Here is a 25587-nt window from a genome sequence, read left to right as displayed (position 1 = left end):
AAATGGGAAAATGGTGAAAAAATAAAAAAGCTGGATAAAACTGATAAAAATTTAAAAAACTTGGATTTTGCCTTTGACTGTTTTGGCAATATTCAGAAAAAAAACTGGAAGTTTGGCAAGTTTGAAACATGGTCAAGTATTAGTTAACAGATCGTGGCACGAAGTTCCAAGCAGTGTCGCATGTGTTTCATCTGTACTGGGAGGGTATGATAGGTGATATATAGAAGTTTGTCAATGAGGATTTGTTGAATTAACGGGTGTGTCGGTCTATCCGAGACAATTGCTGATATTACATTGGCCGAGTCGGACAGCACTTGGAACATTATTTCAATATTTTACATAACCAAAAACATCTAAAGGTATCTGGCAATACTCCAATTTTTTTGGGGCTGCTAAAAATGTACGATTATGTTTGAATTCGTTGAAAATGCAACAAGTTTATAAGTTTTTTCTCTGTAAACGTGCTATTTAGAATTTACTGTGTAAGATCATGCAGTTTTTTCAATAAAAAATTGTGTATTTGATGAAACATTCAATTTTTTTTCTTTCTTTTTTTGTTTTTTTTTCGCTGCATTAGAAATATTGTTTTGATTTTCGCATAACCAAAGGTTATGTGGCAAACAGTGTTTTTGGGGTTAGCGGGCAGAGGCAACCACTTTTTTCAACTGTTTCAATAGTTATTGTTAGGGGGTCTCCGTAGCCACATTGGTTGCGCGTTCGCTTAGTAAGCGATCGCTCGTGAGCTCAAAACTCAGAGCCTTCATTGACCATCATTGTGTTGTTACAGAATAACTACGTCCACGCAACAATCACCAGCGATGGAGATCGATCCACGGTCGAAATAAGATCGATTCATCCATACAACTGCTTTGCTCTGCAAGACACATCGGGCTGCTGTTCTATAAATAACTCAACAATCATCAATCAACTGTCTCCGCTGTCCGGTCTAACTGGATAATGGAAGAACAGATAGAAAACACTTACGCCTAAATGGCTACTGTGTAATGTGCTAATTATAGATAATGATAACCGAGTGACATGTACACGATTAAAATTCGGCTCTGTTTCAGATAAAATGCTAATGAGCCTAAAATAAATATATGGGATAAAAAAATAGTTATTGTTTTATCAATGGTAAATATGTGTCATTCCTCATGTGAACTTGGGGTCGATTCGTTGCCTAGTTTCCACGGCCTTATGGGGTGTTGGTTTTACTCCGAATGGACTAGATATTTCAAAACTAAACTTTTGAGCATTTACATGGTTTGGAGCATGGAGCATGGTTTTACTCTGAATGGACTAGAAATTTCAAAACTAAACTTTTGAGCATCTATAAGCAAGGAAACCACTGAACAATGATCTCAGATGAATTAGGCTCACAAAAAGTATTGAATTTTACAACATTTCCTGACTAAAACATCCAAATTTCATTAGTGAAACCTGCGTGACTCTGGGTGAAACCTTACCTGCGTGCCGCGAAAGTATTAGTTTGGCTCTGTCCAGCCTTTTCATCGTTGTAGCCTTCGTCACCCCATGAACCTTGCATTTCTTATACAGTTTGTATCCCAGGTCCTTCGTCATGATAGTGTGGGCAGTACCGATCGACATATCCAGGTCAGCACATACATTTCTCGACGAACCCGCTCCCTCCTCACCTTGATGGCTGCTGGTGTCCTCTACGAATACGGCTTATTGAACAGCATGTACAGATCAGACTTATGTTACAAACAGCCAGATTTATGGCATAAGTTTATTTTGACTGATCAGTTAAAACTGATAATAATTTGCAGTCAGAGTGGACCAAATGCGTATGACCATACCGGCTAGAGAGAAGTCACGTTTTTCTGACAACCAAAAAATAGATGGAATTTAAAATGAAATTTTGGAATTCTCCGCTTCAGAAGACTGTTTTCCCTTTGTCTTTCAATGAACACGGAAAGGGAACTTATATTGAAACAAAATTTTCTGAAAAATATTTCCTGGTTCAGTCAGAGTGAACCATGTACACATAGCCAGTCGTAAAACCCCCTTGATTGAGTTTGTATACGAACAAACAACAAAAACGGATTTCTTCGGAAACTTTTTTAAACTTAATTTATTAACGTTAATTACAACCATACAGTACAGCTGACTGGCTAACAAACAACTGAACTCGATCTGTTCCGAATGCCTGGATGGAAACGGACTGCCTAAAGTTTTGTGTCTCAGTGAGACAACAATAGATCACTAACGCGATCCTCAACGTGGTGGTTCTAACATTCCTATTATCGTTGTTTCTCGCTTCAACAGACCTTAGAGGGGTTTTGTTTATGTGATAATACCATTATACGACCTTGCTAAAGAATAACTAAGTACTGTAGACAGTGGCGTCGAGTGAAGCTTTCGCATCTGGGGCGGAAGAGTAGATTTGCACCTCTTCGCCCCCGCCGAAAAAGGAATTAATCATATCTATTCAATTTATTCATACTAATTTGGCTCATTCTGCACCCCTTAAATCGTGTACCCGGGGCACAGTGGTCCCTCAGAAATTCTAGGTGGCATTAAATAGAAAAATGAATGGAAATATCTTAAAATTTGGTGTACGGGGGTTTTCGAAGGTGCTGAATCTATTTTCGAGTAATTTTGGTTATGAACTCCAAAGCAAGGGCTGGGGGAGGGGGTAAAATTTAATAATTTTCGGAAAAAACACGTGTGGGGTGTCTAAATATATGTTTTCAAACTTCCTGAAAACGTTTTCAATATTCTACTTATCCAACTCCCAAAAGGGGGTGCAGGGGGAGGGAATAAAATTTTTAAAAAATTGATTAGCACGTTGGGGGTATCAAAATATTTATGGCATTTTTTCGCAAAGTGGCCAGAAGTCATAAAGGGAAAGTGTAGTGGGGACCCTAAGGAAGACATTTTGTTATAAAGAACTTTGGAGACATTCGGAGAATTTTTTGTAGGTCTACTTTTGTATAAATTCAATGTAGAAAATGTACTTACTTTCAAACACTAATTTCACAGCTTCAAATTTTTTAAACTAAAAACGGAATGCAAATTCGAAATCAGCATAAAATTCTCTATCCAGAACATCATCACATTATTTTTAACGTATTTTGTAGCATACTTGTGCAACACTTGTGCAAAATTTGAAAATCATGCGTGTTTATCGCTACACTGGTTCACTGCATCAAACACTACGTTGTCACGTCGTTATTGCAACGAAAATCGTCACGAGCAGTGTTGCCATATGTGATACTAGATGCCTTGAAGTTTGTAGAACAAAACAAGACCATTCATTCGGTCAGGCATTGTTGTTCATTTTTCTATTTAATGCCACCTAGAATTTCTGAGGGACCACCGTGCGAGACACTGCCGCTTTCGACGGCGGGTCGGCGGTGGACTCGGATCGCGTCATCTTGGCGGCTCGATTCCTTATCCTCGTTAAATGGGGACTTTGTCTCCATTACATTGGCCTCAGAATAAATTTCGAAAAACGTAAACGAGAAAATAAATTTATAATATTAATGTGAGCCACAATATTTCTGACCGACTACATTTTTTCTTAGCGATTGTTTCTGTTGCAGTTGTATACTGCGGTGATTTTTTCCGGTCACGGGACGGAGAGAGGCCAGAATTCCCTCCGTGAATCGATGTCCATCTCTGATGATTGTTGCGTGGGCATAGCTATTCTATAATAACACAAATATGGCCAATTGAGAGCCTGAGTTTTGAACTCATGATCGATCGATAGATTAGTAAGCGAACGCGTGAATCAGATTTATGCAAATAGTCGATGAAGATTTTATATATTTAAGATTGACAAATGACGCATAAATTTCTGCATATCATAGCTGCATAGGGATCAATAAATGTTTCTATGGTGGTTCGAAATTCGTGTAAGGCAGGGGTTGGTTTGTTCTGCATAACTCGAGAATTAATCAAGCAAATGGAATCAAATTTGGCATATGGAGGTGTTAGAGAGAAGAAACCTACCCCTCCCTAAGGTAGAGGCTGCCATACAAATGAAACACAAACTTCAGCATAACTCGAGAACTAATCAAGCAAATGGAGCCGGATTAAGCATGTGAGGATTTTTGGGTACGAGAAAGGTTTTTAAGATAGTTTGAACCCCTCCCTCCCCTGGAAGAGGATGGGGAGTCCTATGAAAATATTACACATATTCCAACCACGGATGACAAATGAAAATTGTCGGAAAACTCTGAAGGGATATGGGGAAATTCGGAAAATTGAAGACAAGCGTTGTTAGTCCAATTGGTGTTCGTGCTAGCGAAATTGATCTTTGTTCGAAAGTGGAATTGGTTTTTCAGGTGAAAAAACGCACTCCCAAATCTTATAAGTATATAAATAAAATTGGATCGCTAAATGTGTTGGCAAGCGCAAAACTCGAGGAAGGGATCGTCCGATTTGAGATGTTTACATTTTATTATATTTTCTGTATCACACATGTATTCCACGTAACGAAGAAACATGTTATTTGAACGTTATTGAAAAATCTTGAACATGAATTGTATCTAGAATAATTTGATATTATAATGACGAGTTTTGGAGGAAGCATTAGGAAATTTATAGTAAAAGGAAACTGTAAAGGGTCAATTAAAAGATCAATCAATGAATATGAAAACATGACGTTTGAAGGTATTGATTACAATAAATCTATTTTGGGCGGGACGAAGTTTGCAGGGTTAGCTCAAATAAATATAAATGTCAGTAATGTTCCTAGAGTTACTGGCTCCAACGCGATTGAAACCCGAATGTATTATTTGTAATTGACATTTACTCTTAGATCCGCCAGCCACGGGAGCTATCATGTGGAAATCAGAGTTTTCAAAAAATTAGATGTATTCGTGAATGGAGGTGTCATTTGTATTGAGACTACCTTCACAAATTACTATGCTGTCATCTAAATAATATTCAACTTAGGCTTCAAAAAGAAATTTCCACAAGCCTGCAAATACTGCAGAGGCAATTGAAAGCCAACCTAACCGAAATGGGACACATGTTTTTTTTTTTTTTTACAATGAACTTCTTTTTCCTTTATTGATATTATCTTTTACAGTTGTCAGTTTAACAATAATATCCGTGAATCAAAGATCTTACTAATTAACTAAAGTACTATCCTAACTTAAACCTAAGGTTAGCAAATGCCGTTTACCTGCGGAAACCTCAGGATTATTTACAATAACATAAAACCAAGTACACTCTCATTCACACTTACCCACACATGCATCCATTTATACAGTCACTCACATCCAAAACCTTTTTTTATTGCTAACAGAATGGTTTTTTTAACAAATTTTTAAATATGTTCTAAAATGAACATCAAATGCTTGTCTCCGGTTCCATTGTTCTTCACGAATAAAGTTTTTAAAATTTTTTAGACTTTCAATGCCAATGTTCTCAAAATTCGTTAGATTGAACGCCATCGCTTCTACTGTAAGCCACAATGCAGCTTTGCTTTTACAATCTCTATCGCCAATATGTAAGGATAAAATTTCATCAGGACTATTTATTCTTATTTTCATTCGAGTACGAATAATCATTGCTACCCAATTCCAGACATTACTTGCGAAGCCACACGTCTCAATTCGATGTTGCATTGTATCGCACGCGCCACACGCCTCACAATTTGAATCGGAAATACCAGCAATTCTATGTCTGAACATTTTACTTTTAGTTGGAACCAAATCATTCAAGATAACAAACAATGATGTTTTAGCGGATGTTGACAGAAAATTTTTACTTATATTTCGCAATATCGTTTCCCAATCTACATTTGGCAAATCGCTTTGAATTCTAGGCACAATGTTTAATTCATTGATCAGATCCCAATATATTAACTTAGTTGAGTTTAATGTTCGTTGCTGTTTTAATTTGTCTGCAATCTTCAGCCATTCTCTTGTGTTTCTAGTGACATTGCTGTTATGCATTTGATTCAGTATAAAATCGTCGATATTCAGATATTGATTTTTTTCGAATACAGTACATTTTTTATGAAGAGGCTTTTTGCTTTGCACTCGACATCTTCTAAGGATAACCCTCCTTTATAAACTGGGAGATAGAGTTGATTTTTGGCAACACTATAGAATTGTCCTTTCCATAAGAATCTAAAACAAATTTGTCTGATTTGAGCGATATGCTTGTTGTTCGGTGGATAAATTTGTGCTGTATACGAGAGTTTTGACAGTATTAACGTGTTTAAAATGACTGTTTTTTGGAAGAGGTTTAAATTCCTTCTGCAATTCATTGAAATTGAATAATTCAGTTTAGCTATGAGATCGTTGTAATTACTGTCAACTGTCAAGTTGAAATTCTTATGAAACTTAACTCCAAGAATTTTGAGTCCGTCAACCTCCTTAATCAAATGTGGTCCTGAACTACAATTGCTAAACCTCAAAAATTGTGATTTAACAATGTTCAACTTTATTTTAGCATAAATACTAATCTAAAACCTTGTCGAACTCGTGATTATTTCTAATTAGAACGTTGATGTCATCCGCGTACGCAACTACCTTGACAAAGTAGTTACTAATCAGACAGCCATCAACAGCGTCGTGGAGCATACGTATCAACGGTTCTATGTATAAACAAAATAGAGCCATGCTTAGGGGACAACCTTGCCTGACAGAACTTTCTATTTTAAAAGAGTTTGTCAAAAATCCATTAAATAATACCTTTGAGGTAGCGTTTTTGTAAAGTCTTTTTAGACAGTTTACAAACATTTCAGGAAATTTGAATTTCTCAAGAACCTTCCATAAAAAATCATGATCTACACGGTCGAATGCTTTTTCTAGATCAATACTCAGAAGCATTACTTTGAAGTGTTTAGATTGTTTAGCTTTCAATACAACATTTCTCAAGGTACGTAGGTTATTAATACACGATTTCTCTGTAATACATGCCGATTGGCCAGCACCAATGAGCTTACTCAATAAAGGTTGCAATCTTGTCCATAAATTTTTTGTGAACAATTTGCAGTCCGTATTAATCATACTTATAGGACGACGATTGTTCAGATCGTGGGTATCACCTTTTTTAGGCACCAACGTTATGATTCCTTCAGAAAACGGTTGAGCTGGATATTCACCCTGAGAAAAGTATTTGTTAAAAAGAACCAGAAGATCGTCTTTAAGTACATCATAACATTTTTTATAGAAAACGTATGTCAGTCCATCCGGTCCTGGCGCAGAATTTTTCGTTGCATTTTTAATAACAAAGTCAAGTTCTGACAACTCTATAGGTTTAACCAAATTGTTGCAGTCTTCTTCAGATAGAGACTTATTTACATAGTTTAAAACGTTTTGAGCATTTGAATCTGAATCAATTTGTTTTTTGTAAATATCAGAATAATATTCAAATATCGCGTTTTTCAAAATTCGTGGGTCCGATGTTAGGACACCATTTATTTTTAGGGTCGAAGCATTCGAAGTTGTTGATTTTTTTTATTCTATCTGAGATTTGAAATAAGCTTAGTTTTTCATCCTCCAGTATATTGCGACTGTTTATAGTATATCTATAAAACAATAGTTTCCTCTGTTCTATTTCCATCAGTTTTAATTTAACTATTTTCATTTCGCCGTCAACCGATCTATTTTGTTTTTGTTCAATAAACAGTTCATTCAAGCAACTATAGTAAAAGTTCTTCTCTCTATTTATTTCGCACAAACGACTCGTTTTTAAAGAATTTTTTAACACCAGATTTAAAATCCTTATTCCACCAAAGGTTCAGATTGTTGTACGAGTTCCGTGTTTTCAACCGATTAATCATTTCCACAAATCTCTGCATAACATCTTCATCATTTAAAAAATGTGGGTTCAGTTTCCAATATCCTCGACCTGAACAAACTATACTTTGATTTTGACAAATAGAAACCTTCAAAATCACACTGTGGTGATCGGAGAACGATAGCGGAATTGTTTTAACACTTTGAACATTTTTTATGAATTCCAACGAAGCATAAAATCGATCAATACGAGACTTTGATGCGCCTCTGACAAAAGTGAAAATAGTTTGTTTCTTCAGAATAAATTTTTCTACGTCTTTTAATTCAAGAGAATCGGTTAAATTCTTCAAGCCAGCGGAAAAATTATTTCCTGAACCAGTCATATCATCCGCGGTTAGCACGCAATTAAAGTCGCCAACAAGGACATTTTCTTTGCCGTGAGCCAAGTGGATTAGAATATCTTCAGTGAATAAAATTTCTCTATCCTTCTTGAACCCACTTCCTGAATGGGCATAAACATTAATATAATTGGTCGAATCTATGGTAACGGAAGAGATTCGTCCATTCACGTTTAACATAACGTTAGAAAATACTAAATTATTGCGCAGAACTATCCCTGTACCCTTCCCGTCTTCACTTATGTTGACAATCGCAGTATGAGTGGTCAAAAAGAAAAAAATTTCGAAAGCTAATTCTTGCAAAAATATTATGTCCAAATCATATTTCCAAATAAAGTCCTTGAGAAGCGACCTTTTTACAGGAGAGCTGATGGCGTTCAAGTTGATTGTGGCAAGATTACGAACAAATGGCATGAGTTTATAACAATTCGTTTCTTAAATACACACAAATTCGATCTATGTATGATTTCGTTTCCCTTTACCTGTATGCAGACTCCGTGATCTCTCTCTACGAGATAGCTGCGAGAGCAGGTTCTCCATCTTTTGTGCATCGTTCGTTGTTTTGGTCCGACAGCGTCCTCTTTCTGGTGATTGTTTTTCAATCGGATTTTCTCGTTCGGTCGATGGCTGTTTAGAAAACTCCATGCTCTCTTCCTTACCCTCCTTGCTTCCATCTGCTGGTAACACGCTTGAAGCTGAACCGGTCGATTTACTGTGGTCCTCAGGTTCATTGTTAATGTTCGAAGATTTTCTATTGTTTTCCAATGGTAGTGGTGTCATGTTCAGTTGTGGAGAACTATTGTTTAAGCTTTTTGAGTTGTTCGCAACTGCACCCGCAACCATAGCACTATACGAAGCAGTATTTGTAGCTGGATTGAAACTGGCTGCTTTTGGACACTCGGCCTTGAGATGACCTTCCATCTTACAATGGAAGCACCTGTTCTTTAATCCCTCGTAGAATACACGTGCCTTGAAGTGTCCAATGTATAAACTAGCCGGAATTTCTTTGGCTATTTCCATGTGAACGCCGCGTATTCCACTGTACACTGTGTAATCGTAGCTTGTTGGATACCTTTCACGCACATGTTGTCGTATTGCGCCAAATTGGCTAAGCACAGCGGCGATGTCCTTATCATCGGTTTCGGGGGGTAAATTAAAGATTCTTACATATCTGAAGAGTCGGCTCGCCACCTCCAGTCGCACAACTGTTCTTCCTCCATCATTATATTCGAACGGGTATTCTTCTTCGATTCCAGAGACAAAACGCTCAAAATCTGGCTCGTCAAGAAACTTGATATAGAAACAACGGTCGTATTCATCCTTGTAGATCGAGTGCACTTCTGAGGCTGGAACCTTAAGAGCATTTGCCGTGAAACGGATCACATCTAGATGGCCAGGTGCCTTAACACCGCTCGAGAAAGCTATTTTTACTGTATTCTTACGAGCTTTATTCATTTTCCTTTTATCTATTCAATGAATAGATTCCGCTTATTGTTAAAATAGGTGCACTGAATGTGCTACAAAGGCTTTTTGTGGTCTTCCAATAAAAGCGTGTTATCACTTCAACGTTCGAGCGATCACTGTTCGTAATAAATTTCATTGTGGTTCCTAGATAAGTAAAATTTGAGAAGCCCCATTTCCGTGACATGTCATATTTGTATCCGTATAATGAATATCCCTACCCCAAAACAAACAAGGCGCTCTTAATGGTAATGGTTCCATTCATTTTCATACTGTGTACTCGTATCCAAAAGGTTCCCTTTCGGAGCTAGGATCCTCGGAGAGCACATTTTCCATGCAGCAGGCAGCATAATGAACTACGGGGACCTTGTTTTGCTTCAATTATCGTGTTGTGTTTACTCGGTCACACTTCGATCCGGTGCGGGGTCCAAATGATACTCCGTAAATCAATTCAATTAGTGTGTTACCCTTGACACCATATAAACAACGGCTGGTTGTGGGTGGCGACGGCTTGTTCATGCACATTTTACCCCTCGAAGAAACAAGTACATCATCATTCTCGGAATTTAGCTGCCCAACGATAGCCATTACCTTGTCCGGACTGGTAGTTTAAACATTTATTTCCATTGGAAACGTGTGATGATTTACTGCTTTAACTGATTCCACAGAACTCTACCGTCTAACACTTATGGTCATTTGAATACTATCACTATTGGGGTTTTTGCTCAACTGACTCTCTCCCTCCAGGAGCACATTGGCCACACGGTGCGTTTGGCGAGGCTTGAAATTAAGTCCAAACCAAACTATCATAGTTATCTGTTGAGATTCATTTCACCCACTTCTTTCGACTGTTTATTCCAGGCGTTATAATCTGTTGGCTTTGCATAATTTGCGGTTCTCGCTCGTCTTGGCATCAATTCTCGTCAGCATCTGTGAGGTGGCCCAGTATGCTATGATCGTACATCAACTGGCACAAATTGGACATCAAGAGTTCAACCGAGAACAGACTTATCCTGATGAGACACCACGATTAGCAGAACTGGAGAGAAGAGAGAAAGGACCCTCAGACGATGACGATGTGCCAATGGTGACGGCAGTGTTCGGATTGTGCTCCGTTTGCTTAGGATTAATTTCCATCCTTGTGGCAGCAGCGTTTGTCCGGGTGGTTGAATTGAGAGATGAATTCGGTAGGTATGGTAGTGATACAGTTTTTAATTAACCATCGGCGATCTGCAGGACTAGCTTTAGATTCTGAATCAAATCTCAAAATAAAACAAAAATGAATCATTTCACCTGCCCATGTTTCCTGAAAAATGACTAACTCAAAGCAATCATATTGCTGTGATTCAGTGAATCAATAATGGTCCAACGAGCATAACATCGTAATAAGAATATGAAATATGTTCCATATACGCACGCTTCAAACGCAATATCAAGATGAAAAACGATCGCCTTCCTGGTGGTAGAGTGCGTATTTTTGGAAAAAATGAAATAAAAAAACCAATATTCAAGCATGTTTCACATCGAATAGGATCCATACGGATTGCAGGAGGTAGCAGCCACCAACCCTGGCATTGGTTGTGAAATAGTATTCTGCGAGTAATAAGTTATTTACATCTCGGCATAAATTTTCAATCTGAAGTACGACCATAAATTATGTAGACATACAACAGGCGGCATCCTTGCTTGCTGCAGTGGAACAAGGGAACAATTCGCAGATTATCCTTCTCTCATACGTATTGGGAATATGGTACAGCTTGCCACTGTCAGGAGAAATAAATATTAGGGTTGTCGACGTTTATGGCGATAGCGTGAAGTGGTGCCAATTTTCGAACACATTCCCGTTAGCTAGCTTGTAGATTATTTTTTACGGTTCGAAATGTGCATCCCTACTGTCAGTCGCAGTCAAATTTCTTTTTTCGGCGTTTTTCTTTTTATTATTATTATTTATTATCCCTGCAGGACTATTATACATCGTCATGACGATTCAGGGAGCTCAATCTGTAGCGAAGTGGTGCAAATATGAATACGTCAATGGTGCGGTGGACACTGTGGTGACACTCCCGACCTCGTTAGCCTTCGGATCTGCCTTGACACTGGTAACAACGGCGGTCATCGATGGAATCACCGTTCACATAGAGGTGTGTATTACTATATTAACCTCATGAATCTTTTTTTCACACGATATATATTTGATTTAGTTCAGTGTCAACAATCTGTAATAGAGAGAAATCTGCCTTAATTTTGGATTTGAATATGGATTTCATAAGAACGGAAACGTGAAAGAATCTATGATGGACGAGTGGTTTGTATCCACATTTCTTTGTTGGTGCTTCGAGTTTGATTTCTATTCTGGTCAATTTTTTTTTCGTCAAAGAAAGTTATTCCAACTTTTACAGGTATACACGCCTCAAACAACTAGCCGTGTAATGTTGCACTGAATACATATTCATTTGTTCAAAGTGTTAGAGGTCTATAGCATATCGGTTACGCATTTACAGTGGACCCCTGGTTTTCCCCGGGCGGATGATCCGCGGTGCGTGCTATCCGCGAAAGTGAGTACCATAGTAATTCTATAGAGCTCCCCAAAATTTGTCCATGAAAGGTAGGCACTTGCTCTTTTGTTTTGGTCAAGATTTCACATTATCTCATCACTTGTGTACACGACCTTACAGATGATTAGTTCATTAATTTCTTTATTAATTAAATATAGTTTTCATGCTGAAAGATCTTTATTTCGTGTTTGCACCTCATATTCAGTCGTTTACAGCGTTATCCGAGATTTTCTTTATTCGCGGTGACCTTGTCAGACTATTTCGTGGATAATCGGGGTTCTACTGTACTATAAATAGCGTATGGTAAATGCGAAAGTTTCTGGAACATTATATTTATTTACGATTTCATTATGATAACTATATCAAACAGTATATCTTATATCCGGCCGGATACCAGATATTAAATAAAATCAATAATTGCTCATTAACACAAGATAAATCATAACAAAACAGCTCGTTGACATAATTTATACAAACATAAGGTTTGATTACTGAAATGCTAATAAATTCTCTTAAAATCTCAGAAGATTCATCGCAAGATATTTTATATACCCTAATAAGATTTTCTACCTGGCTGTTTACATTTCAAGAACTTCTGAATAGTTTGACTTTAACCTCGGGCCCAATATTTTGTATTTTTAGTTTTGTAACTAGCTGACCCGGCAAACTTCGTCCCGCCCAAAAATTATTTTTCGTTATCACATCCACGTTTTCTTACTAAGCGCACGCTGTTGGGTCCAATTGTAGAACTGTTCATTGATTGATCTTCTAATCTACCCTTTAATATTATTTTTTTACCGTAAAATTTCAGTACTTCTATCAAAACTCGGCATTATAATATCAGATTAATTTCAGACACAATTCTCGTGCAAGATTTTTCATTCATATGCAAATAACATGTTCCTCCGTTACGTGGAATAAATGTTTGATACAGAAAATATGATAGAATGAAGACAGCCCTAAATCGGACAATTCCTTTTTCGAGTTTTGCTCTTATCAACACATTCGGCGATCCATTTTTATTTATATTCATAGAAGAAGATATAGGTGTGCGTTTTATCACATTTAAATCCATTTCCACTTTCGAACGAAGATCAATTTTGCTACCGCAAACATCAAATAGACTAACAACACTTGTCAATATGTAATTGTAGAACACATGCGAATAGAATTTTTTGAATTTTCCCGTTTCCCCTCAGAGTTTTCAAAAAATTTTCAATCGTCATGTTTGGTTGGAATATGTGTATTATTTTTATGGAACCTCCTCTTCATTCCAGAGAAGAGAGGGGTGTCATACCATCATAGAAACATTTCTCGTACCCAAAAACCCTCACATCCTAAATTTGGCTCCATTTGCTTGCTTATTTCTTGAGTTATGCAGAAGTTTGTGTTTCATTTGTATGGCAGCCTCCTCTTAGAGGGGAAGAGTGTCGAACCACCATAGAATCGTTTATCGATCCCTAGTGAGGAGGGTGGAGTGTCTAATCACCATAGAAACATTGATTGTACCCTCTATATGTCTAATTTGGTTTCATTTGTTTGATTAATTCTCGAGTAATACAGAAGTTTGTGTTTCATTTGTATGTCAGTCCCCCGTAAAAGAAGGGGGAGGCGTATCTAATCACCAAAGAATTATTCATTGCACCCTAAAACCTCCACATGCCAAATTTCGTTTCATTTACTTGATTAATTCTCGAGTAATGTAGAAATTTGTGTTTCAGTTGTATGGCAGCCTCCCCTTAGAGAGGGGGGAGGAGTCTCGAACTATCATAAGAACGATCCCCGGCCCCAAAAAACTCTACATACCAATTTTCATGTCAATCGGTTCAGAAAAGTTCATAAGAATCAGACAGACAGAAATCCATTCTTATAGATATAGATTTGAATCTTCTCATAAATAGTCATTGGGAAATCATTCATCCAGCGTTTAAAGATGCTCTAATGGGAGGTATGTTCGGTGTTCCATGTGCAGTCTCATCCTTATTCGAATACTTTTTTTCTGCAGCAACATGCGAAGTCACCTCGAATATATGGTAGAGGCCATTACACGTATTTTTGGTTATTTCTTCAAAAATATTTTCTGGAGTTTTTTCATTCAATTATATTTTTCTATGAATGAATACCAATAACGCCTAAAAATACACAACAGCAATAATACAGAGACGCGCATAATCTGTGAGTACACGAGTTACGATTTTTCGCGCGAGTACAGGAGGGCTAAATTTATTTCACTATGTCCACAACAAAAATCAATATCAAAGGATATTCATTCTTAGTGGAAAATTTAATCTTCGTTCATAAATTTTATGTAAAAATGTGCTTATTTGTCTTTAAAATGTATTCCTTTATTTGCTTCATGCACTCATGCAGTTTCTCCCAGTTTTCTAGTTGTAAATATAGAGCCGAGTATCCGACTGGCAGATATCCGGCTATTCGGCCTCGAAGTATGCCGGATATCCGTTATCCGTTTCATCCCTTTTGAAAAAACACTGACAAACGCATAAACAAATGAAGGGCATTAAACTATTGACTAATTTTATGCCAACTCATATTAGGAGTTGGCAGCAACATCTCAGAAAGTAGTGCAACGTTGTGGGTGTAAATACATTGGTCATTTAATGGGGGACCCCGGTCTGGAAAATAAAAAAAAATCGTTTTATTGTTTTTGTTGGTTTTTGTCCTGGAAGGATTTTTCGATATTTGATTTTGTTGGAAAGTTACAAACAATAGTATGAAGTCACCTCAAGGGATATTGTATTGTTGTAGAAATTTTCAAACGCGTTTTTCTCGAAATTTTATGCCAACTCATATTAGGAGTTGGCAGCAACATCTCAGATAGTAGTGCAACGTTGTGGGTGTAAATACATTGGTCATTTAATGGGGGACCCCGGTCTGGAAAATCAAAAAAATTGTTTTCTTGTTTTTGTTGATTTTTGTCCTAGAAGGATTTTTCGATATTTGATTTTGTTGGAAAGTTACAAACAATAGTATAAAGTCACCTCAAGGGATATTGTATTGTTGTAGAAATTTTCAAACGCGTTCTCGAAACCGATTTACCGAAACCGAAACAGGATTTATTCGACCGATTTGGCTGAAATGTTTTAGCAGCGTGTGAAAATTAATTATCTAAATTATCTAATTTTTTTGATTTTTTATGAGCTTCTAAACAGCGATTTTTCATTTAATACCACTCATTTTTAACAAAAGTTGCCTTCGTTTTGGCAATTTTTCGAATTTTCAAAAACCCGTATGTAACGCTCTAAGTATTGTCCTAGAGTTGAAAAATATTCATTGGAATTCTTTCTGCGACACCCCTTTGTTTCAAAATCGATACCACTAGCAATGTACAGATTTTCAGACAGCCTCTACGCATCCAGCTGTCAACAGCGTAATAATCATTATTCGTGCACTAAAAAATAGAAAATACGCCTTCAAATATACCTTGAACAATAACAAAAATAACTGAACACTTTACTTTATTCCTAATATCCGAAAAAAAATCAAGAAAATTCATTATTTTTCGACCATAAAGACAGGGGTCCCCCTTAAGGGGATAGTACACTATTTTTTGACGTAGAACTACGTCTTTCATTAAGGGTGTTAAATCAGAAAACAGGTCACGTTTTTATGAAATAAAGGGCCTGATTCTCGAATACACTTCACGGTGGAAACGAAATAAACGGCACGCCATTGAACTACGTTTTACGAGTTAGTGAAGTGTCGAAGATAATGATGAGTTTTCAGGCAGAATGAGCAATTTTCAAATAAAAAATCATTAATAAAAATTAACCTCTTCTTATCAAACTGGTATTCAATGTGAGTGGAAAACTTTGTTTTCTTCGTGTGATATAGTAATCTCAAACAAAAATTTGATCTGAAGATAATTTGATTTTATAATGATAAATTTAGTGGGAAACTAATCTCGCATCCAGATGTCGACACCGTACCGTTGTCATCGCGAATACGTTTCAGACCGTTTCCACCGTGAAGTGTATTCGAGAATCAGGCCCAAAGTTAACGTTAATAACTATTTTTGCCGCGAACGGATTTTGGCGATTTACATACTAAACGAATCGGAAATTCCGTAAGATTTGTTTAATATGCCATACATTGTTAGTAAATGGTTAAAATTCATGAAAACTTTAAGTGTTTCTATTTTCCCATACATTTGTTCTGTCCATTTGAGTGCTTTCCCGAACAGAGCTATCAATAACGAGCAACTTATCGACGACCAACAGAGGGGAAATCGTAGGATTTAAAGTCTCAGTGAACAAAGGAAAAGAAGAAGAATGAAGGGGAATACTTGCCTAGAGTATAAACAGTGGATCTCGCTGAGGCAAACTTTCATTCGGCATCGGACTGTTGAGTAATCCAGTTCACTTTACTTTCGCCGCGCTTCGATCTAAGATTGGACCCCACCTGTGGTAATCCAACTTGGAAATCGTCGTTTGATTTTTCTGTTCGTTTTTCGCGTTATTCGTATCGTGTGTTCTTCTTTCCGCGTCATAAATTGGACGCTTCGCGTAGTGTGCGATGAGCAAGTAGAAGAGGAAGGCAGGCTCGAGCCCTGCAAAAAACGAACGCATTGCCAGGGGCAATAAAATTTCGAAGTAAGCGTCATCTAATGATGCACGCGGTGTTGGTGTAGTGAAAAGCGCTCGCACTGAACCGAGCCTTCGCGAATGTGACACCGCACCAAACAACAGCGAAGTAGGCGATTTCGGCGCGTCGGTCGAAAATGTAAACGCCCAGGCAGCAACCAAATTCAACTCCCCCCGCTGGTGGTGAAGGCGGTCGCTCTTGACAAACTCATCAGCGAATTCGCATCGATGGTTGTTACAGCAGAGTACAAGCTGTGTGGCATAATTCGGTCTTTTTCCAAGCAGTTAACATTGTTTATTTCCCGTCCTCATAAGCCCTTCGTTTGTGCCTTTGAGAATGCATCAATGTATTAAACTGACGTTATGGCGAAGCAGACGTTAAGGTTGTGCACCAAAAAAATATTTGGGAATACTAAGCATCTTGAATATCTTACTGGAATGTTATAAGTTATTTGGGTTCGCGTGCCAGTCGCAAAACTGCCTTCAACTAGGATTGCATTTGCGCTAATATTGATCATAATGAAGCATTGCTACTGTGTTCGAGGTTGTTATTAACAAAAAGAGTTTATTTCTCTTGTTTAGTCATCAAGAAAGTAAATGTTCTGGAATTTTGTATGTGATTAGGTTTTGCTTGCCAGTAGCAAAACTTCCTCCACTAAGGGAGACAGCTGCGCTTATCTCGAGCATAAGAAAGTAATGCAACTCTTTCCGAGGCCAGTAATATTAACAGAAACGTTTCTTTTGAGAATAGCGCAAAATGATGAGAAATATTTATATTGCTAGTAGTTTCAAGCCACCAATGTATGGCTCTGTATGCATGCTATGGTGAACGCTTGTTTGGCGCTTGGTTTACGCTTAGTTTGTACCAACGATATCTAGAGGTGCGATTCCTTTGAGGCAATACTAAATAACATGTAGCATGATATTTGATACTTGCAAGTGTTGTCATTGTTGTTGTTTACATGCGGTGCCAAAGCTATATTGATGTAGTTATGGGATATGGAATAATGGTGCTGGTGCAACATGTATATAATCGACTGTAGCCGAGTCTATGTCAATTTCGGAAAAGGCCACCGGAATAGCCTTCGAGGTAAATTTTCAATGCATTGACATGAAATAAATTGCGACTTACGATTGTTTTACGAGAACAAGAATGAATTATCAATCAATTATCGTCAACTGATTCTACAATGAAAAAATCATTTCTGAGACTATTCTACTAAGCAGTTGTTTCTAAAATTTCACAGCATTATAGAATAATATCCGAAGGTATAAACAAGCGACTTATATAAAATAACAGCGTAGTTCTACGTCAACAATGCGGTCGTATCTTGGACACAACCTCCTATATTTTTTTATCCCATTTATTTATTTATTAGGCTCATTAGCATTTTAGCTGTAACAGAGCCGGGTTTTAATCGTGTACATGTCCATATGTTTATGTTTCTATAAACTGTAAATTACACAGTAGTTAGTAGTAGCCATTTAGGCGTTAAGTTTTCTGTTCCATTACATTCTGGTAAATTACACAGTAGTAGCCATTTCGGCGTAAGGGTATTCTTTCTGTTCTTCCATTGTTCAGCAGACCGGACAGCGGAGACAGTTGATATTGATCATTGTGTGGTTATTTATAGAACAGCAGCCCGATGTTTCTTGCAGAGCAGAGCAGTTATATGGATGAATCGATCTAATTTCGACCGTGGATCGATCTCCATCGCTGATGATGTTTGCGTGGACGTAGTTATTCTATAACAACACAAAGATGGTCAATTGAGGGCCCTGAGTTTGAACTCACGACGGATCGCTTAGTAAGCGAACGCGTAACCAAGTGGCTACGAAGACGCCCATGGGATAGTACACTATGAAAACAAGAAAAAAATATTTCTGACCCATTTTAGGCCTATTTTTAAGTTTTTATTCAATTTAAGGTATCTCTGTAGTGTATGATCGCATGGATCGTGCAAAAGGAGAAAATGAATACTGGAAAATAAAGCTGATTGGGTTCGTTATTGATTTGATTAGATATATATTTTCTTAGTCGTGAAAAACTTCTAAGAAGAAAATGAAACAGTTTGCCTTTCTCAAACTGATAGAAGATCAAGTAGAATATTTCAATTCATAAACTTTTGGTTTTTAAATGGTGCACAACTTATACCTGCGTGTTTAATCTTTTTCTAAAATGAAGGGATAATAATGTTTTATATTGCACTCTGCTCTGTTCATATTTTTAGCTGATTATATTAAAAATGATTCGATTTCTATACTCTTTTTCATTTGTTTCTGTGGAAAATAAGTTTTGCATTCACAAAAAGTTTTTATTGAGTAACCATGAATCAATCTGTTAATGACCATTGCACAATGGTTCAGGAAGTGCATTGAAGTGTAAATTAGCATCTAGAATTCGACAGTTATTCTCCAGACAAAAACTGTCTTCGGAAAAATTGTTACATATGGATGGAGCGCTTATTTTTATGTTATCAAAAATATGGTGACCAACATTTTTGATGAAATAAAAAATCTATTTTTCTTATCTTTATAGATAGAGGTAAACATAGTTGGAAAATGTTATAACCCCAGTTTTTTTTAAGAAACTTTGTAGAACAAAGTTTTTTTTCTATCTTTTTGCGTTAGGGCCACAATGAAAAAATCTTTTTTTTGCTCTAACTTTTATATTTCAAATTATACATCAAAACTGGCGACTTTTAGAGCTTACAAAGACTTAAGATTTGCGCGATGCAGAATTTGTCTCTATCTTAGTTCTACTCAAAGTTATTTATATTTTTTCCCAAGAAATACATCTTCATTTGTTTGACATTCGTTCTAAGGCAAACAATTAAAACATATGTTTGTTTTGTAGGACTACGTCTTTCAATTCTGTACCGGGATATAAGTTCATAATTTCGAAAACGAGAGAGTGAGATTCGAAAGATAAAATGCCAAAGAGTTATATGATTGTCACTTATTGGTCCAAAAAATCGTTTCAATAGCTTAAAAATTGCTTTGAAAACAGACTATTTAATTCATAACAATCTAGCTCATTCATTGATGATGATTGCTTTTGTGGTGATCGGAATGTGTTCCCGAACATGGATGCAAAATCAAAGCACCTGGAGGAACCGTCATCGCGAATACATGCAGGATTAGAGGCGCATGAAATGCAAAGTTTAAGGCCTCTCAAAAACAAAGAATGGAATGGCATGCAGGCTGTCATTTCATTTACTCGCTTGCGCTCGACAAAAGGAAAATTTGCGCAATCGGTTCCCGTGATGCAATCGTATTCAAGAGCATCAGTTTCTGTTTTGCTTTCGCATGAAATGGTCATGAAGGAATGTTTGCTTGTAATTGCGGTCGGGCGAAGGAAAATATGCGCATGTGGTTTCAGTGATGCAATCGTATCCAAGAGCAGAGTTTCTATTCTGCTTCCGAGTGGAGTGGTCATGAAAACTCTCAGGTATTATTCTCACGAGAACAAAATAGAATTATCAAACTTCATCAGTTGCTTTGCAAAACCACGCAAACCCAACGGTTCTTTTTTGGACTACCAACAAGTTCGAAATAGTTGAATTTTATGTTAGTAACAATTTCATACTCATTCTCATTCACTCGCACACTAACAAGGAAAACTTTCAGCAATCTTTAGAAATAATTATGCATTCATTCATTGAGAATTGATTCAAATGCAATTTCAAACAAATGATTACAGAGACAGCGATAGTCCTACGTCTACCTTGCTGTTATATCACAGATATAACCCACTTCTAGTTGTATTATAGTGACCTTCAACTCATTTGGCTGGTTCGTCACTTTTTACTTCCATTTTTGGAAGAATGTCGGGAGTGAGAATTCAACTCGTGACCTTTTGCGTGAGAGGCATGGAAGTTACCACTACGCCAGATCGCCCCCCAACATATGTTTGTCTTAATAATCTCTAAAAGTCTTCCGAAGACAGTTTTAATGTAGAATTTAAAATATGAAGGTTAGAGGGAAAAAAATTTTCATGGTCAGCCTAATGCAACTTAGATAGGAAGCGTTATATTGGTTATTTTAAGAGAAAGAAAAAAATTTTTTTCTTCAAAGTTTCTTAGAATAACTGGTGCTACAATTTTGTCGAACTATGTTTACCTCTATCTATATACGCAAGAAAACTAGATTTTTCATTTAATCAAAAATTTTGGTCACCCTATTTTTGACATCATACAAATCTCTATCATATGTAACAACTTTGTCGAAGACAGTTTTTGTCTAGAGAATAACTGTCGTGCTCTAGATGCTAATTTCAACCTTAACGCGCTTCTTGGATCATTGTGCGTTGGTGGAAGAGGTTGTCAAATTTGATGCGTTGAGCAACAGTACGGAATGTTTTCAAGTGTTACATTCACCGTCATCCCCCGACAACAGACGAAGAATGTTATTCATTTACTTTGAAACTTATTGTTAGACTATCGAAAAAAATCACTTTTCATTCCCAATAACCTGAAAATATGCTAAATTTTGATTGACTATTTCTTATTTAAATGAAATATTGCGTACTAATTTGGCGTAACAGACTGAGTATTTCCCACGAGTAGAAAGATTTTTCGGGAAATTACTTTTTGAAAAAAAATAAAATAAAATAAAATAAAAATCAACACTAATTTTTTTTAGCCTAAAAAGTTATTCTTTATTGCCTTATACTCGACAAAACATTTAGAGCAACACCTTGCATTAGAGGAACAACGATTTTTTGAGTTATTTTTGAAACTCAAAACTTTGGAAAAATCAAAGTATGAAGATGAGATGTACATAGTTTCAATGGTTCAAGTTTCATGTTTGATAATCCATGATCTATGATTTCATTCAATAAATAATCTTCGCGCCGCAAATTGGAAGGCAGTGTTGAAGATTCTATCGAATTCTGTACAAGAATAACTTGTTGCTTTGATGATAAAAAATATACAAATTTTCTACATCGATTTAAAAAAAGTGCAGTTTTTTGTAGTTTTTAAGAAAATCTTCTGTAATTATCCAAATATTGCAGTAAGTACTAATATTAGGTGTAAGTTTTCCCAAAACTGCTGGAACGTTGATTTTTCATTCGTTCTTCAAGACGTCTTTCAAAGCGTTCATTAGGGTTGCGACCAAGCCTCGATTCATCCCTTTCCAGTTGTGGAACAATTATTACATATTTTGAAATATCCATTATATTTACCTCATCTTTGCTTACATACATCTAGTTAACATCTCATCGACTAACTTATTGATCCTCTGTGAGTTGATTTTGTGTTTATGAATCATCTTCTCAGGGCATGTTCACATTAAGCTTCTCAAAGTAATTGATATGTAGAAATGCCATGCCGACTCAACCGGTCGCTGCCCCGACCCTCTCCGATTTTTTTTGAAACTTTGTTCATATGGTGGCATAGCTGTCTTTAATGTCTTTGAATGCGTTCATGGCGGTGATCCAGTTCCAAATTGTTTTATAGAATGTTAGACTATGAAACGTCTAAATAGGTTAATATCTTTCAATGGATAATGAAAGTCACAAAGACGTTACATTACTGAACATTAAAATAAATATTTTCATATTTTATAGTACCTAGTAGCATGGACTTATGGTTATGCTCGTTACGGTGAATTTGTTTTTCCTCTCGCACACTTAACTTAATTCGTTTCATAAAGCGAAAGTTGTATGCTGTATTTATGTCGTAAATTTCCACAATTCATTGCTGAATCCGTCATGGGTAACGTTATTAGCCGTGCTTTTTTTTTGTTTAACTTTGGCGGTTTGGTTGGACATTGTCCCAAGGATTGGTTTGGATTCATCGCTGGGGATCCAAACATTTTGCCATATATGTAGTGTGCCACTATATGGGTAAAACGGGTGTTGAACGGTCGGCTTGGGGCCATTGCTGAGCAACTTGATGGTTTGTCCTCGGTTGACAATGATGAAGCTTTCCCCGTGGTTTCCGAACAGTGGCACGTTAAATTCAGCCCGGGGACAAGGCTACGTGGGCCATTGCTGGCCTGGTTATGACGACGATAATCGTAACTGACTTCTGGCTGGTCGACAAAAGAGGCATGATGATGTGGAAAATAATTTATAATTAGATTGTCGTACATTAAAAGTTTTGTCATTATGTCGCCTCGCAATCGAGCAGACAGATAACGGCTCCCTAACGGGTGTTTGAAGGTGATGCCAGGGGGAAAAGTTTAACCTGGTACGAAATAGCTTTCATAATACGGGCAATTTATTTGATGGTAATTTTTCGAGAGGATTAAGTGAATCACTTGGAGAAATCATGGACGGAGAGGAGTAGTTGTGAAATTGTTTCTTATCGTCGGTGTAATTAAGAATAAGTGTTTGCAACACGATGTGGCGTGTTATGTTTGATTAATAATAAGATATTCTCTTTGGCTAGTATCAAAAATATTTCATTTCAATTCCTTTCGTCATAGACGTCTTCGTCCAGGAGGCACAACATCCCACCGGTTTCGAAGGGCGGCACAGGATATAAGTCCTCATCATCGCCATTTTTATCCCGCATTACGTTCTGGTGGATTGCGCCGTTACTCTGGCGAGGTTATGTGGAGCCTTTGGAACTGGACAACCTTGGAACGCTCCCGGAAACCGAAACCAGCCGTTATCACTACGATCAGTTCTTGTCCATCTACCAGAGCTACAAAGTAAGTGGATACATGATTCTCCCCCGAATATAACATTTTCCGAACATTAAATTCCACTAAGCTGTTATTTACGTCACGTTCTTATTGAATTGCTCTATGAATTATCCGTATTTACTGTTCCCGTAGAGGGTTTCTGGTGCTGCTCGCCGTAAATCAAAGCCGCTAGCTTTGAGAGGCAACGTGCGTGATATGTTTGCGTTCGGGGAATTCTTGGAAGCGAGGCTTCAATCAAACACATTGAATTCCCCCAGGTGTGAACCATTTTCCTTCGGAGCAAACGTAGTGAACTATCCGGAGAGAAACACCAACTTAACTGTAAGGGTGGTGTAACGTAGAATGCGAAATAATGACATGATTAATTACGGCTGAGAAGCTCTACCACTAGCTTCCCGAGGGGTTTCCTTTTCTTATTCCCTGACAAGCCCCCACGATTCTCCTCCTTAGTGCTTGTCCCATAAATGGTTCCAGAGATGCTACGGGCTGGTGGAGAATAATACGCTTAAATGTGAAAAAGCGTCTCACGTTCGTGTCATACAATTTTAATTACACTGTCGTATAATAATCTAAGTGTCTTTTCGGGATTTCTTTGCTCGACTCTCCATTGTGAAGCTGAGCGGCTAGGGTTCCTGTTTGGTTTGGAGATAAAATGCTTTTGTTTGAGAAGAACGTCGCCGGTTTTCATTCCGAAAATGGACAACGGTTGAGAATGCAGTTTTTGTCTTTTCCGGAGACAGGAAGTCACTTTTCAGATGATAACGGCTTCTGGCCGCGATGCCCGCCGGGAGCTAGGACTAATCCAGCCATGCTTGTCCTTAATCGGTTTGCTGGATGAAGTCTTATTAGGTTGCTGCATTGAAAAAAGAAAGCATGAAAAGGCACATTTGTAATGATTGAGTTTCTACTTTTATGGATATAAAAGCTAAACGATAAGTGTCCAGCAATAATATTGCATTGATTATTTAATAATGGTTAACAATGATGATATCTATTATTTAGAGGCACATTTCACATGAGAATTTGGAAGCGAATTGTAGTTGGAGTTGACCAGCAATGAGTGTTATTGTCGAACAGATACTAAACCCGTTGTCTGTTGACAACACCAACAAACGGCTGTTCTATGCCTCTCTCATAGAAATCATGGTTCTTATTAGCGAAAAACTCTAGTAATCGGTTTTCACAATCTTCTCTTGATTGGTATTGGGCTCGACAAAGTCATATTCAACTGAGGATAGTCAGGGGACTATGAATCCATCGGCGTTCGCATTCAATTGGAAATGAGTTTTTGCTTCTTCCAGTTCTGTCATCATGAATCAACAGTCATTCGACTTTTGTTTTTGGTTTATTGAAGATCAGTACAATGTGAAACAGTAATGTGGCTAACATAAGTCAAAATATAATGCTCTATAGAACGAACGCACTTTTGATGGAAGACCTTTCATCAACTTTTGCACAGTAGCTGTTGTGCATTTCCTGGATACTGCTGTCCTTTTTTTTCTGAATTCCTCCATGGTTTGGGAAACTGTTCACTCCTTCTTGAAGATCCCTTTCACACTCGCCCAGTAACGTTCAATTGGTCGGAGCTCCGGATAATTAGGTGGATTGATGTTATTCTCGACGAATTGGATATTATTGTCTGAGAGCTACTGCAATGTGCAGATGCCAAATCCGGCCAGAAGAGAGGGGGAGGCTTTTTTTTTATAGAGGGCAGCAATCTATTCTTCAAGCATTAATCTTTGTGAATTTGAGCATTGATTGTATCTTTTGTGAAGAAATAAGGGGACCGCAGATCACAAGTACAAATAGCTTGCTATATTAGAACCTTCTCTCCAAATCATCCCAGTGCAATCGTGCATTCAGCCTCGTCCACCTCCTCCTCCGCCGATTTTGTGTAAAATTGCGACCCTGGAAGCGTTCTTGAATCCTGTTTGACGTATGTTTCGTTGTCCATCAGGATGGACGGTTGTCCAGATGGCTGTTGTCCAGTAGCCGGTTATACAGTTTTTGTGTCCTTGTTTTGGCTCGAGATTGTTGTTCTACGGTTTTCTTAGACACCTTCCGCTTTTTGTATGTCTTCAAGGAGTTCTTGGTCAAGATTCTTTGAAACATTCCAATGCTGGTTTTAAACTTTTTGACCAAATTACGCGTTGATACCGTTCGGTGTCGCTTGATGTATGTCACTACT

The 25587-nt window shown here is 37.4% G+C and overlaps 1 protein-coding gene across 19 annotated transcripts in view; it reads left to right on the top strand.

Annotated features, from left to right (window-relative positions):
* The window catches only part of LOC129775329 (ATP-binding cassette sub-family C member Sur), a 185822-nt gene that overhangs the window by 35136 nt on the left and 125099 nt on the right, over positions 1-25587 (top strand). For all 19 annotated transcript variants that reach the window (XM_055779971.1, XM_055779965.1, XM_055779969.1 and 16 more), the window contains 3 exons: positions 10448-10773; positions 11549-11727; positions 23178-23405. In XM_055779971.1, the coding sequence (XP_055635946.1) occupies positions 10448-10773; positions 11549-11727; positions 23178-23405 (733 nt within the window). The remainder of the gene's footprint in view (positions 1-10447; positions 10774-11548; positions 11728-23177; positions 23406-25587) is intronic.

The sequence above is a fragment of the Toxorhynchites rutilus genome, chromosome 3, assembly GCF_029784135.1.
Source record: "Toxorhynchites rutilus septentrionalis strain SRP chromosome 3, ASM2978413v1, whole genome shotgun sequence".
Lineage (NCBI taxonomy): Eukaryota > Metazoa > Arthropoda > Insecta > Diptera > Culicidae > Toxorhynchites > Toxorhynchites rutilus.
The sequence above is the reverse complement of the archived record's forward strand: the minus strand, read 5'-3'. Positions and strand labels throughout refer to the sequence as shown.